The sequence below is a fragment of the Salminus brasiliensis genome, chromosome 1, assembly GCF_030463535.1.
Source record: "Salminus brasiliensis chromosome 1, fSalBra1.hap2, whole genome shotgun sequence".
Taxonomy (NCBI): Eukaryota; Metazoa; Chordata; class Actinopteri; order Characiformes; family Bryconidae; genus Salminus; species Salminus brasiliensis.
Genome location: NC_132878.1, coordinates 92,344,840 through 92,358,903, shown reverse-complemented (window position 1 = coordinate 92,358,903; position 14,064 = coordinate 92,344,840). Strand labels below are relative to the sequence as shown.

Here is a 14,064-nt window from a genome sequence, read left to right as displayed (position 1 = left end):
TACAAAGGTGAGATTGGTGACAGTCTAAGCCCAGTGTTTGTTAGCAGTGTTAGCCTTGCATCTTCAATTCTTAACTAAAGAAGCAGACATGTCTCGGCTGATTGACGGCATCTGGGGGTAGGTGGTTAATTATGTTCATTACAGTTTTTACACAAATGGGCCTGTAAGTGTTGCTCATGTTAAGGGTCAGATCAGGTCTTGCACAATTCATAAGGATCCCATTTTCTCTGTATCTGTCAATCATTTTGTCACTGGCTTTTTCTTTCCTAATGCAGGTGAAGTATCTCATATCATATGTTGTCAGGATATGTTTTTAATGGGGGTTCAGTAAATGAAGGGTGGTCTCTGACTTTTTCACAGTACTGTAAAATAGAGGACACTGCTCCCCCCCGCCCCTCACCCTTCTCCTTTGGAAGTGAGCTGTGAAATGGAGCATTTTTGACTACCTTTTCACAGAGCATTGCCATTGCCATTCGGGACCGTTTCTCCGCCCACAATTTCCACTGATGGTTCCGCTCTAGGCGTTTTCTTCCATTAGGCCTTTTTCCTCCCATGAACAGCACAAAGAGCAGCCCTCTTCAAATACCTCTGTGATTCAGAATCATCCTGCTGGTCTTTTGTGAAATATCAGGTCCCACAGCCTCACTGTCTGCTGGGTGTGAAAACTTGGATGCCGTTTGGTCTCCTGAACAAAAAGTTGATGAATTTTAATAATTGGGTCTTTTTTTTATGGATGTATCTAAAATTTTGGACCTTTCATCAAAACCTTAATGAAGCATTGCAGGCATGACGCATGTAGTCAAATGCTTGGTACAGTCAGTGTAGCTAGATCTCTAAGGACACGTTGTTGTTGTTTTGTGGTTCCTCATTAGGTTCTGGACATATCCTGGGTTCTAGTTAAGTGGTTTTGCCGGGAGTGATCTGCAAAATGAGTATAAACTGATTCTTTGACTCGCTGTAGTGGAACCTTTTTTAGTGCTTTAGTGTAGAACAAAGGGTTCTTTGAGCGGTGCCATAGTGTTTCTATAGAGTAACCATTTTGGATTTGATGAAGAACCATTTCTCTAATATGTATGATGAGCCTTTGAAAGGTTCTTCACACCCACACCTTGTTCACAGTAATGGTTCTTTATGGAACCAAAAATGGTTCTTCTATGGCGTCATTGTAGCACCTTTATTTGTAAGAGTGTAGAACCATTCGCTTGGGTCGTCATGGTTCTACATACAGTAGAACCCTTGCCTTTACTAGAGAAACTTTGACAACACCCTATATGTCCAAATGTTTGTGGACACTCCTTCCAATGAATGCATTTAGCTTCCATAAGTTAGACCCATTACTGACACAGAGGTGCAAATACACTCACACAGCTTATCTAGTCCCGTGCCCATAGAACTGGACTCTGGAGCAGATAAACCTGATGAACCTATTGGCACCTAGGTGGGCTAGAGGGGTATAAAGCCCCCCAGCAGCATTGAGCTGTGGAGCAGTGGAAGAACTGTGTTCTCTGGAATGATGGATGGTGCTCCATCCGATACTTCTGGGATCAGAGTCTGTTACTTATACAAGGAATTTTATTTGGTGAGAGCAACACAAGGATGAGCTGGGAAGCTGGGGATGATGAGGTGGGGGTGGTGATCATCCGACATCCTGACAACCTCACTAATGCTGTTGTTGCTGAATGCAATCAAAGCTTTCCTGGACAGTAGAGACAGTTACTTCAACAGAGAGGAAAGGAAACAAATGAGGAGCAGGTGTCCCAATACTTTTGTCCACTTTTGTCTAGTGTGTATTTAGTAAAGTGGTTTGGAATCACTTGTCGTTCTCGTTTTTATGTTGTATGTAATAACACTATATACAGTATAGAGTTCAATATTCCAAACACTACAACATAAGAAGCAATAAAATGAGTGAAGGGAAGGTAAAATAAGGTAGGTGACATTAGTGCTTCTGGTTTTTGTTCAACAACTACCTTTTTGAACAGTGAATAGGAACAGACTTTACATTTAAGTGGCCTTCAGATTAAATACCTCAATAAAAAACATGCAGAAATGGTCCGAATGGTTCTGAATGTACTGTCACAGTGCATCCAACAATAAAGGCAGCATGCAGCTTCTTTTATGTGGTGATACATAAACACAGCAGAACACAGAAAGCTCCAGTTCCACGGCAAGCTATTTTACCCTGACCGTACCTGGACAGTAACTCCTTTCATAGCCGACGGGTTAACTCCTTAACAGGCTTAATACACAGTACGGTGTATTCCTCAGTAGCTACAGGGTTGTTATGTTGATTATAGTAGTTAGTATTAACACTTTCTGCCCGTTGGCAGGTAATTGGCCATTTCATTGGTTAAAAAAGGAGTTTAAGGGGAGGTTAACTCTATGAATGTCATTCTTTGATAGGGTTAAACAATCGACGGCATCTTATCCAGAGCGACTTACAAGGTTACTCATATTACCGAGGTCGAGCAGCGTAGTGTTAGGAGTCTTGCCCAAGGACTCTTATTGGTGTAGCGTAGCACAGTCACCCAGACCAGGAATGGAACCCTGGCCTCCCACATGGAGTGGTAATTCACTGGCAGGAAGTGGTGTTAACTACTGCGCCACACCACCCACACCTCAATCTATAGCTGATTTGTCTCAAAGCTCTCGGTTCCTCTGGTTCTCCCCTTATCTTTCCAGTAATCCAGGCTTTTGCTGAGCTACAAAGTCACTAATTCATTCAAGCACTTTGTTTTTGTGGCCGCAGGACGCCTGAAGATGATGGATAAACGCCTGCAGAAATGCAGAAATGCCTTCCTAAATAACAATGATGAATGAAAATGTGTGTTTTGTGAATTACATTACTTTACATCCCAAAAATGTTATGCATGGAATAATCTTCACCTAAATAAAAATATTTAGCCTCGACTCACGTACTGCCAAAAGTAAGTAAACTGATAGGCACGGCAGTGTTGTTGTGTTTTATTGATGTGGCTGCGTAAATCCAATGCATTTCTTTTTCAGTGTCATATTTATTACTGTCTTTTCCCCACTGTTTAACACAGCCCTTTTTCCCTCCCAGCTTCAGCATCGAGCCCAACTACGATTTCCTCTACATTTACGATGGGCCTCACACCAACAGCCATCTGATTGGGACGTTTCAGGACAGCAAGCTGCCGGAGAAAATCGAGAGCAGCTCCAACGTCATGCACATAGCCTTCCGCAGCGACGGCTCAGTCAGCTACACCGGCTTCCATCTGGAGTACAAGGGTGAGCATGACGCTGCTGAAAACAGCCAAGCACACTATCCTCGCAGTGCCAGAGCCGGAACAACAACAACAAAAAAGCACACACCCCGAGCCAAAAAACACAGGGGGGTGGAGAGGCATTAGGAGGTTATAGCAAATTGCTAATCTCCTAATGCCTTTTTAATGAATATACTTGTCAGGGTTATAAAAGTGAAATGAAATATAACAACAAACAGCCAAAAAAAAATTTTTGATTGGATTGGAATTGGGATAACAAATAGTTGGGATTCCTTTCTTAGCCCCTCCACAGACTTCCATATTTAACTCCTAGTAGTCGCATTTATTTACAGTTATTTTTTCCTAGGGCTGGAAAACTAGAAAGTACAGATTCGAATTGTTCAGCCCATTCCACATTACTGTTTACAAGTAGAGGAGGAGACTGTGATTCATCAGTTTAGGCCTGAGGGTTAAAACTCATAGCAGTGCTCTTCAAAAATCTAGTAAAAAGCCTTCCGTGGACAGCAGAGACAGTTACTCCAACGGAGAGGAAAATAAAAAAATACAGGGCAGGCGTCCCAATACTTTTGTCCATATAGTGTGAATTTAGCAAAGCAGTTTGAATCATCAAGTTGCATTTAATAACGCTTTATAGAGTATAGAGTTAAATCTTCCAAACACAGCAACATAAGAGCAATGAAATAAAAGGTAAGATAAGGTTGACTTTTTTATCATTTCTACATACAGGAGGAGACTGTCATTTCAATGTAGGCCTGCCTCAGCAGCAGTAGTTTCAATACTAATTATTATGTACTATCAGTTAACCCCTAAAACAGTGTTATTAGAAACTTCTATTATTAAAGAATGTACAGAGTAATTACTGAGTAATGCACTTTAGTGTGCAATAAACCATTCTCTACATTAAGGGGTTAAAAAGCCAACCATTTATTAATGGATTTATTAAAGTAAACCATAGCAAGGCCCTACAATAAAATAAAATCCCACACATAAACATAATTATTGTACCCACTGGGTAAACTGGGTAAAATATCCTACATTATTAATAATAATAATAATAATAATAACATGTTTGGTGTGGCGCAACAGATAACACCACTACCTGCCACTGAGCTACCACACCATGTGGGAGACTGGGGTTCGGTTCCCGGTCTGGGTGACTATGCTGCGCTACACCAATAAGAGTCCTTGGGCAAGACTCCTAACACTACACTGACCCACCTCTGTAATATGAGTAACCCTGGAAGTCGCTCTGGGTAAGAGCATCAGCTAAATGCCGTAAATGAATGAATGTAATAATATAAATAATAATAATAATATTAATAATAATAATAATAATAATAATAATAATGATGCTGGCATATTTCTACTACCAACACTACCTACTTATCACACTTGCCGTACAGATGAGACTGTTGTAGCATCTGGGTTGTGGAGCTGCTCTGGTTGAACGTGGGAGCTGCAGGCAGATATCATATCCGTACAAAAAGCTATATAAAGTCTATATGGTGGGTTTAGAACATCCTCAAACTGGAACACCGGGTCTCAGACATCAGACTAAGCAGTTCCAGGTCTCTGGGGAAAACGAGGTGAAGTCACGCCTCAGCTCTCATACGTGAGGTGAAAGAGGTTTCACATGGTCTGAGGCGAGATGGCTTCAGACCGGAAGCTAGACGAAGCAGCCTCAGATAGTGAAGTGCATGTGTGACGTTTGCAGTCATCTTCTCTATTCGTAGATTAGTAGCTGAAGCTTCAGCTCACACGCTGGCCTGTGCTGCGCCAGTGTCTGGGACGTCTCAGAATTTCAGCCACATTTTCTCATCACCAGAATCAGAATTTATGTTTGCACGGGTGTTCCAGGTGTTTCAGAGGTACAAGATGAAAGTACTTAGCAAATACACATAAAAGTAATATGAATAGAAAAGGATATTAAAAACATGTGCAGTGGAGATAATAGTACAGTAATAGTACAGTACAGTAATAATAGTACAAATCAAATCAATACTGTATTAATACAGATACATGTGTACAGTGTGTACATTTAAGAGAGTTGAGCAGTAAATATAAATGTAAACATTATTGAATATGGGATGATGGCATGCTGATGGTTACGCCAGTAGCACCATGGTATTGCATGTTGAAGGAACTTTGGCTCCACTATGTGAGCAGTGCTCCTTCTGCATTGTCCCGACATGTTGTTTGTTAGATCCAAGCTTCAAAGTCAAGCTTATTATTATTAGTAGTAGTAGTAGTAGTAGTATTAATAATTGTATTATTATCATCATCATTATCATCATCATCATCATCATTATTATTATTATTATTATTATTATTATTATTAGTAGTAGTAGTAGTAGTAGTTTTAGTATTATTATTATTATAATTATTATTATTATTATTATTATAGCTTATCATTTTTGTTTAACCTGTTTACTCGGGGTGCTATAACATCATTTACCTTAACCAAGGCACCATTGTGCAGCCATGCTAGATGGGATGATGGCATGCTGATGGTTACGACAGTACAGGTCGACATGTTGTTTGTTAAGTCCAAGCTTCGAAGTCAAGCTTATTATTATTATTATTATTATTATTATTATTTCATAACAATTTTTGTTCTTCTGTTTACTCTGGGTGTTATAACATGAGTCACCAGGTTGCCTTTGTCCAGCCGTGCTAGATGGGATGATGGCATGCTGGTGGTTACAGCAGTAGCACCATGATCTCGCATACAGAGGAATCTTTGCAATATGCACACAGTGCCCAGAAGCACCGCCTTCTGCATGTGTTGTTTGTTAAGTCCAAGCTTTAAGGTCAAGCATATTATTATTATTATTATTATTATTATTATAATTATTATAAAAGGTAAAGCAGAGTTAAACAACACTTCTCATAGTCAAGGTTGTTAAATGTAGATGGAGAATAAAACAAGAGGTGTGTTTTTTAAACAGTGAATTGTGAATTGTGCTTAATTTGTCCGCAGGCATTAAGCAACAGTGTGAAAGGGTCAATTTTGATTTCAGACAGATGGGGATGTGCTCATCATGGAGTGTTTTGTCTCTGTGTGTTTCTGTAGCTAAGCTACGTGAGGCGTGCTTTGACCCGGGCAGTGTGATGAATGGCACGCGACTGGGCAGTGACTATAAGCTGGGCTCCACTGTGACCTTCCACTGCGAGCCGGGTTACCAGCTGCAGGGCTACTCCACCCTCACCTGCGTCATGGGCCAAAACAACCGGCCTGAGTGGAACAGGGCTCTACCCAGCTGCCAAGGTGACCACTCTGATACTCGCAACAGCACGCAGCTGCCGAATGCATTTTCCTTCTTTACAAAAACTGAAAGGCCTCTGGAATGTGGTTATAAACAAAAGCTGATGTTGGTAACAGTCAGTGACAGTAAATGCCCACCAATTAACATAATGCAAATCCTTATGAAACTAATCATGTTATTACTTATATTCTTGTATTTAATTTGGCCCAAAATAACCATGTTATGCTTTGCCTATGATTAAGCCTTGCTCAATTGTATTAATTTGACATGACTAGCTTTGAGAGTTCTCATTGATATGTAGCTGTTTATACCCCATGACCCAGTTTTACCCCTTCAACAGCCTATGCCTCACCGGCAGGCCAAAGGTGTTATTACGAACTTCTATTACCAGAGAATAGCCCCACCGGTTTGTACAGAAGTCCCTGTAATTACTGAGTAATACGCTGTAGTGTGTAATAAGCCTTGCTGCATTAAGGGGTTAAGGATTCTATAAGTAAGTAGATAGATTAATCATGTGTAGGGATCACTGTTCTTCTTCCGGTCATGAAATTCATCCATTTTTAGTTTCACTTTTGATCCCCAATAGCTCTGCAGTTGATTCAGCTGTATGATTATGGTTTCTCTACTACAAGGGGAGGCTTTCGATTGGATCTGAGTAGTTAAGATGCTTCTGTACATTTTCAAATTCATGGTGCAGATACGTCAACAATGAATACGAGTGATCCAGGTTTGCTCCAGATCATGAGCAGCTCTGTTTTTCCACAGGTTCCTGTTATGGGGTAACCTTCATCTCATCTGCCCATGCCACTCTTCTAGAACCCTATAATTTTGCCTTTTTTATTTTTTAGCATTTTTCACTTCTTAGCATTACATTTTTGATTGGTTTAGAATTTCTTTTCCATTAAATTAGTAGTTTTCCAGATTTCACCTTCAAGTTCAAGAGGCGTTATTGTCTATCATTGGACCATAAAGTGCACAGTGAAGCATCATGGCATTCCTTCTGAAACGTCAACATGACGCAACCCGAAGTGACGCAACACTACACAAGACTACCAGCAGCCAAGAGGTTGGGTGGTAGTGTCCAAATTGTAGTTCTCTAGTTTAGAGCTGGAGTTGCAAAGCTAATGTTGCGAACAAACACTAGAAGTCCTTAGTCACCCAATGTTTTAGGTAAACACCTGCCCACATGCTCAAACCTAACTTGTATCACAAAGCAAAAAATATGGAGCAGTTTGAGAACCAGCTAAACCATATTGATGGATACCTGGATGTGGTTCGAGCAGTGCTTCTTTAGTTTAGCTCTGGAGTTATAAGGCTAACGTTGCTAACAAACACTAGCTTACAACAGTCACAACCCAATTGTTGTGTTGACAATGGTCAAAAGCCGATCCGCACCAAGAGCCCTTCCAGCTTCAAGTACAGCTCGGCTCGACCCGCCTGCACCGAAGTGGTGGAACGGACTTCTCCTGGGTGTCCGAACAGCAGAGTCCAACACTCGCTGTCTTCAAACCCAGACTGGAGACCCTCCTCTTTAGAGAGTAATTGGGTGAATAGTAGAGTGGTTTCCTTACTGACTTGTGTTTAGTAGAGTCTAAACTTAGAGGATCTTTAAATTCTAGTCTATTCAAACTAGCTGAGGTTTTTCTTGAGTAAATAGTAAAGCACTTTTGTAAGTCGCTCTGGAGAAGAGTGTCTGCTAAATGCCTTAAATGTAAGTGTTTTCCATCAACATGTGCCCACCCACTTCTCTCAACTCCCTTAACCCTAACTTGCAACACACAGCAAAAATGGGAAACGACTAGTGGGGCTTTGTGAGGACCAGTTAAAGAACCACTGTATTAAACCACATCAGTTCATTTACGGCATTTAGCAGATGCTCTTCTCCAGAGCGACTTACAAAAGTGCTTTACTATTTACTCAAGAAAAACCTCAGCTAGTTTAAATAGACAAAAAATTCTAAGATCCTCTAAGTTTAGACTCTACTAAACACAAGTCAATAAGGAGACCATAGTACTCTGCTATTCACCCAAGTCCTCTCAGAAGAGTCTGGGTTTGAAGACAGTGAGTGTTGGACTCTGCTGTTCGGACACCCAGGGGAAGCTCGTTCCACCACTTCGGTGCAGGACAGTAAAAAGTCTGGACTCTCGTCTTCCGTGGATTTTGAGGGATGGCAGGTCGAGCCGAGCCGTACTTGAAGCTGGAAGGGCTCTTGGTGCAGATTGGCTTTTGACCATTGCCATCAAGTACGGAGGGGCTGGCTGGTCCAGTCTTGGCTTTGTAGACTAGAGTCAGGGGTTTGAATCTGATGACCTGGGCAGCAGCTACAGGAAGCTACAGTGAAGAGAGAGAGTACGCAGCAGTGGAGAAGCTAACCATGGCTGGAGACTACCAGCAAAATGTAGTACAATTATGTTCCCTGACTAAACTAAAGGTATTGAAGACTTACTTCAGACATACTTTCCATTGTAGGTGTAGTTAGAGTAGAATAATTCTTAATATCCATAACTTAATAATACGGCTTCAGTTTAAGGGCTTGAATGGACATGTTTAACGAAGGCCTGCCAGTTTTCAGCATGGTGTTCTACTTCTCTGTGCAGAAGATGTCCAACTTTTGGACAGTCGGTGTCCACTTTATCCTAGTTTTCGCTCACACCCAAATACCAGCTGCTCCTCTCCCCTACCTCAGCCCCTACTTCTGCTCCAGATGGCTCTTCTTAACACGGCGTTTAGCTGTGCAGCATGCGCTAAATGTTCATCTGCTATCGACCACCATAAACGCAAAACCTTTATTTCCAAATACCATATGTCATGGGCCATCTGCCAAGGTTTCATATTTTCCAGAGAGGTGTTGTATGCGGACTTACAGTGTATTGTACAATACTTACAGACTGATAAGGCATGTCTCATAAGAAATAAAACCCATGTGCTTTGTTTGTTTTTCACATGTCAGTCTGCCTCCAAATGTGGTCTACGCTCTTCATATTGATGGCATTCTTTGTAATACTGCAGTTCATGGCACATTATTGCCGCTCTGACACACCTAATTCAACACGACACCTTACTAGCAAGCCCTTCAGGCGTTTAACCCTTTGGAAGACACAGTTAGGGAGCAGAGAGCATGTTGTAACTATATGTGAAAGGTTTCTCACTCAGCGCTCACTGACAATATGCAGAAAGTGCAGGTTTTAAAGTTGAAGGGAGGTTATTGTTGTGTACGGTGTCTTGTGTAGCAGAACATCCAGCCAGGGCTTTTTTTGTCATTTTCACGTAAGGTCAGTAGTATGGATTCAGACATGTTGATACAAACTGTAAATTTGGTATACATCTATATAAATAATAAGTAAATAAATAAATAAATAAATCCTGGCATCGAAGTGGTGGAATGAACTTCCCCTGGGTGTCTGAATGGCACCTTGCTGTCCTCAAACACAGACTGAGGAACCACCTCTTCCAAGAGTACTTATGCAGAGTATAGAGTATGTAGATATATATGTCATATATAAGCTTAGAGGGATCTAGATATAAACTAGCTAAGGGTATTTTCTGAGTTAAACAGTAAAGCACTTTTGTAAGTCGCTCTGGTGAAAAGCCTCTGCTAAATGCCTTAAATATAAATGTAAATGTGTGTGTATATATATATATATATATATATATATATACTATTATTTATTTATTTATATATATGTGTGTGTGTATATTTTGTATATGTACATAGATAATTGCACAAACACACACATATATATGTATATATGTACATAGATAAGTATGTACAACATTTATATATTATATATATATATATATATATATATATATATATATATAGAGAGAGAGAGAGAGAGAGAGCAAAATACGGAATAGTGTACAGTATACAGTGTGTGGTGTATTAGTGAATGCTAGGTATAAATAAGTCCAGTGTATGATGTAGGTGGGTGGTATATGGGCAGTAGTGTTTATGTGTTGCAGTGTTTATCAGTGTAGTGTGGTTCAGCAGTTCAACAGAGTGACACTGAACTGAAAGCAGCTGGTCCTGAACTGAACTCATGTACTATCACCTCACAAAGTGTTATGACAGTTGACGTAAGCTCTGAACATCCTAAAAGCACAAAGGTTTCAGGTTATTATCGGGAAATCATTCGTATGAATACCAATGATAGCTCTTCAGTATCAGCTATCGAGCCAACTGGTAATATAAGTGTATAGCAAAATGACAGCAATACCTTACTTACTTAATAGTCACATCGCTCTTCACAGTAATATTTGGACAGAGCTGTCCATTCCTATCTATATTATGACACTGAATGTAAGAGAGACGCTTCTCGATGAGCCTCAGGATGGCAGTTTGAATAGAAGTTGCTTTCAGCTCGCTGTGTAAACTGACCTCTCTGACCAGCACAAATAATGGATCCACAAAGTCAGAAAAACAACTTGACTCTTAATGGGCTTCGTTCAGGACAACTCTTACCCCTGCTGAATTATTTACACCAGCGTTTACAGTGGAAGCATTTAGACAGACATACAGACACACACACACACGCACACACACACACACACACTTCCCTAGGGGGAAATTCAGCTGCAAAACAGCAGCCACATAGTGAACGCACGGGTGCACAAACACATATTTGTTCATGCATACACACAGTGCAATGTACTGTAGTTCGTCAAGTGGAAAAAATGGAACAGCACAGGAGCATGTTCAGATGCTCATCTTAAGTCAAGAGCTTTGATTAAAACAGTGGTAGTTTTTAACCTCTGTCTGCAGGCCTAACAGTTGCCGCACTCTACTTTTCTTTGTTAATAATGTGACTGAGCATTTATTGAGAGTTTCTGATGCTTATAACTAATAGTGATGCTATTCCAACTTCCAATAATGTCAGAAACTCTCACTCTGACCACAGAAATGCATGAATAGGAAGATACGTCACATAATGCGGTCACTCCGATTAAAAGAGAGACAATAATAATCACTTACTGATCCAAACTATTGTAAATGAGTTTGGGGGAAAAAAACAGCGCATCCAACAAGAACAGAAGCCTTGTCTTTTTTTCCAGTAATAAAAGCATAGTAGTAAACAGAAAGCACCAATTCTACACACAGATCTGTTGTACTATGTGCACCCTCAACCCCTGAATCAGATCAATTTCCATTCTGCCAATAGAATGGCCACTATTCAGTATCAGGCCGAAACTATTAGGATGCATCTCTTAATATTTAAATCCAGATGTTTCATTCAGTCCCATCGCCACAGGTATATAAAATCAAGCCCCTAGCCATGCAGTCTGCCTTTCTTACACACATCAGTAAAAGAATGGGAGGTTCTGAAGAGCTCACTGAACTCCAGCGTGGTTCTGTATGTAATAGGAGACACCGCTGCACCAACAACTACAAGTCAGCTGGTGAAATGTCCTCCCTCCTAGATGTTCCTCCATCAGCTGTGAGTGGTGTTATTATTGAACAGTGGAAGAGTTTAGGAGGAACAGCTCACAGAGAGCAGCTCAGCCACCGAGTGTCAGTCAGACCACGTAAAGTTACAGAGCGGGGTCAGGGCCGAGTGCTGAGCTCAGAGCAGAGTGCAGAAAAGCCTCCAACTGACTCAGTAACTGCAGTAGAGCTCCAGACCTGCTGCTGCTGGTAGAGCTCAGAGTAAAGGGGGACCAGCTCCATATTTATTAATGCCTATGGATTTAGAATAGGATGTCTTACAAGCTTCTGTAGGTGAAATGTGTAGGTGTCCCAATACTTTTGTCTTATATGAATGATTTCTCTGTCCCTTTCTCAGTACGTCTGTCACTTACTCTCTCTCTTTCTCTCAAAAAAAAAAAAAAAAGATTTTTTAGGATGCTTCTTATAATTTGCACGAGTCCAGCAGCCGCTACCAGTATCCGGGAGACTCACGCAACTACCAAGCGAGGCGCAGTGATTGCTTCAAGCTTCCATTACTTCTTAGCTACGTGAGCCTCAGGGCTCCAGTACAAACTACAGAAGCAACAGACCCCAGTTTGAGATTAAGGCAGAATTTGTATAATTTAATTCTAACCAAAGTTTTGCGGAGATTGCCACAACGCCACGTATCTCACATTAAAGCGCTGCCTCAGCATGAGACGGCGATATGCAAAAGGCAATAAAAACGTGATTATATTTTCTCAGCAAAGCGAAATTATTTCACGGCAAAGCTGAGCGCAAAAACTTTGCAATCATTCCTGGCAATTACAAAGCCGATAGCTCCTCTTCCTCGCACCGAAGAGGAGCAGCCGCTCGTCGCTCCCTCGCAATCACTGCATATGTTTCATTACACAGCCAATACTCCAACAACAGAGCCCTGATTAATAATGAATGAAATCGCGTGTGTGTGTGTGTAAGAGGGTCCCAGTAGAAAGCCGTGCATTGCTTGTGACATCTGCACAGTGCTCAGTAAAGGCATGAAGGACACACACGCTCATATCACCAACCAAAATAGCAAGAGAAGAACTGTGGGCCAAAAATCATCATGTCCATGATATCATGTGTCCCAACTATTAAGTGGACCAGGCTCCAGACTCCACAAATTCCAAACAGCACTATCAGAGGAAGATTGCAGATTCAGTCCCTGCAGGTCTGGACAAGCTAGCCTTTATCTAGGGTCAAAAAAAAGAGGACACTGTGGGACACACAAGCATCCAGTAGGACTGTGGCAGTGTGTACATGTAAGGCTAGGACAGGGTTAAATATCTCTATAATCATGCAGCTTTTATAATGAAAATGAATGCATGTAGGCTAATCATGGTGGACCAATAGTGATGGTGAGAAGGCAGGGCTTAATCAGTTTGACCAATGGTAGATGTACGTAGATGCAGGTATATGTAGACCAATCGTGGCATGAGAAGGTGGGACTTAAGCAGTTTGACCAATGGTTGATGTACGTAGATGCAGGTATATGTAGACCAATCGTGGCATGAGAAGGTGGGACTTAAGCAGTTTGACCAATGGTTGATGTAGCCGCAGGTACATGTACACCAGTAGTGATGGTGAAAAGGCGGGGTTTAATCAGTTTGACCAATGGGTAGTGTAGATGCAGGTACATGTAGACCAATAGTGATGTTGAGAAGGTGGGGCTTAATCAGTTTGTCTAATGGTTGATGTAGATGCAGGTACATGTAGACCAATAGTGGCAGTGAGAAGGTGGGACCTAAGCAGTTTGACCAATGGCTGATGTAGATGCAGGTACATGTAGACCAATAATGGCAGTGAGAAGGCGGGACCTAAGCAGTTTGACCAATGACTGATGTAGATGCAGGTACATGTAGACCAATCGTGGCGATGAGAAGGTGGGACTTAAGCAGTTTGACCAATGGCTGATGTAGATGCAGGTACATGTAGACCAATAGTGGCAGTGAGAAGGCGGGACCTAAGCAGTTTGACCAATGGCTGATGTAGATGCAGGTACATGTAGACCAATCGTAAAATCGTAGAAATCCCGGCCGGACGCATGTTTTAAATCCCTCAAAAAAGAACATGTTCAGAAAAATGAGGACGTCTGGTAAAAAAAAATGTGGTTGTGGTAGTGGTGGCT

General features: G+C 41.3%; 1 protein-coding gene across 3 annotated transcripts in view; it reads left to right on the top strand.

Annotated features, from left to right (window-relative positions):
- csmd3a (CUB and Sushi multiple domains 3a) overlaps nt 1-14,064 on the top strand; it is a 519,096-nt gene that overhangs the window by 269,919 nt on the left and 235,113 nt on the right. For all 3 annotated transcript variants that reach the window (XM_072692429.1, XM_072692430.1, XM_072692428.1), the window contains exons 29-30: nt 3,065-3,252; nt 6,322-6,516. In XM_072692429.1, the coding sequence (XP_072548530.1) occupies nt 3,065-3,252; nt 6,322-6,516 (383 nt within the window). The remainder of the gene's footprint in view (nt 1-3,064; nt 3,253-6,321; nt 6,517-14,064) is intronic.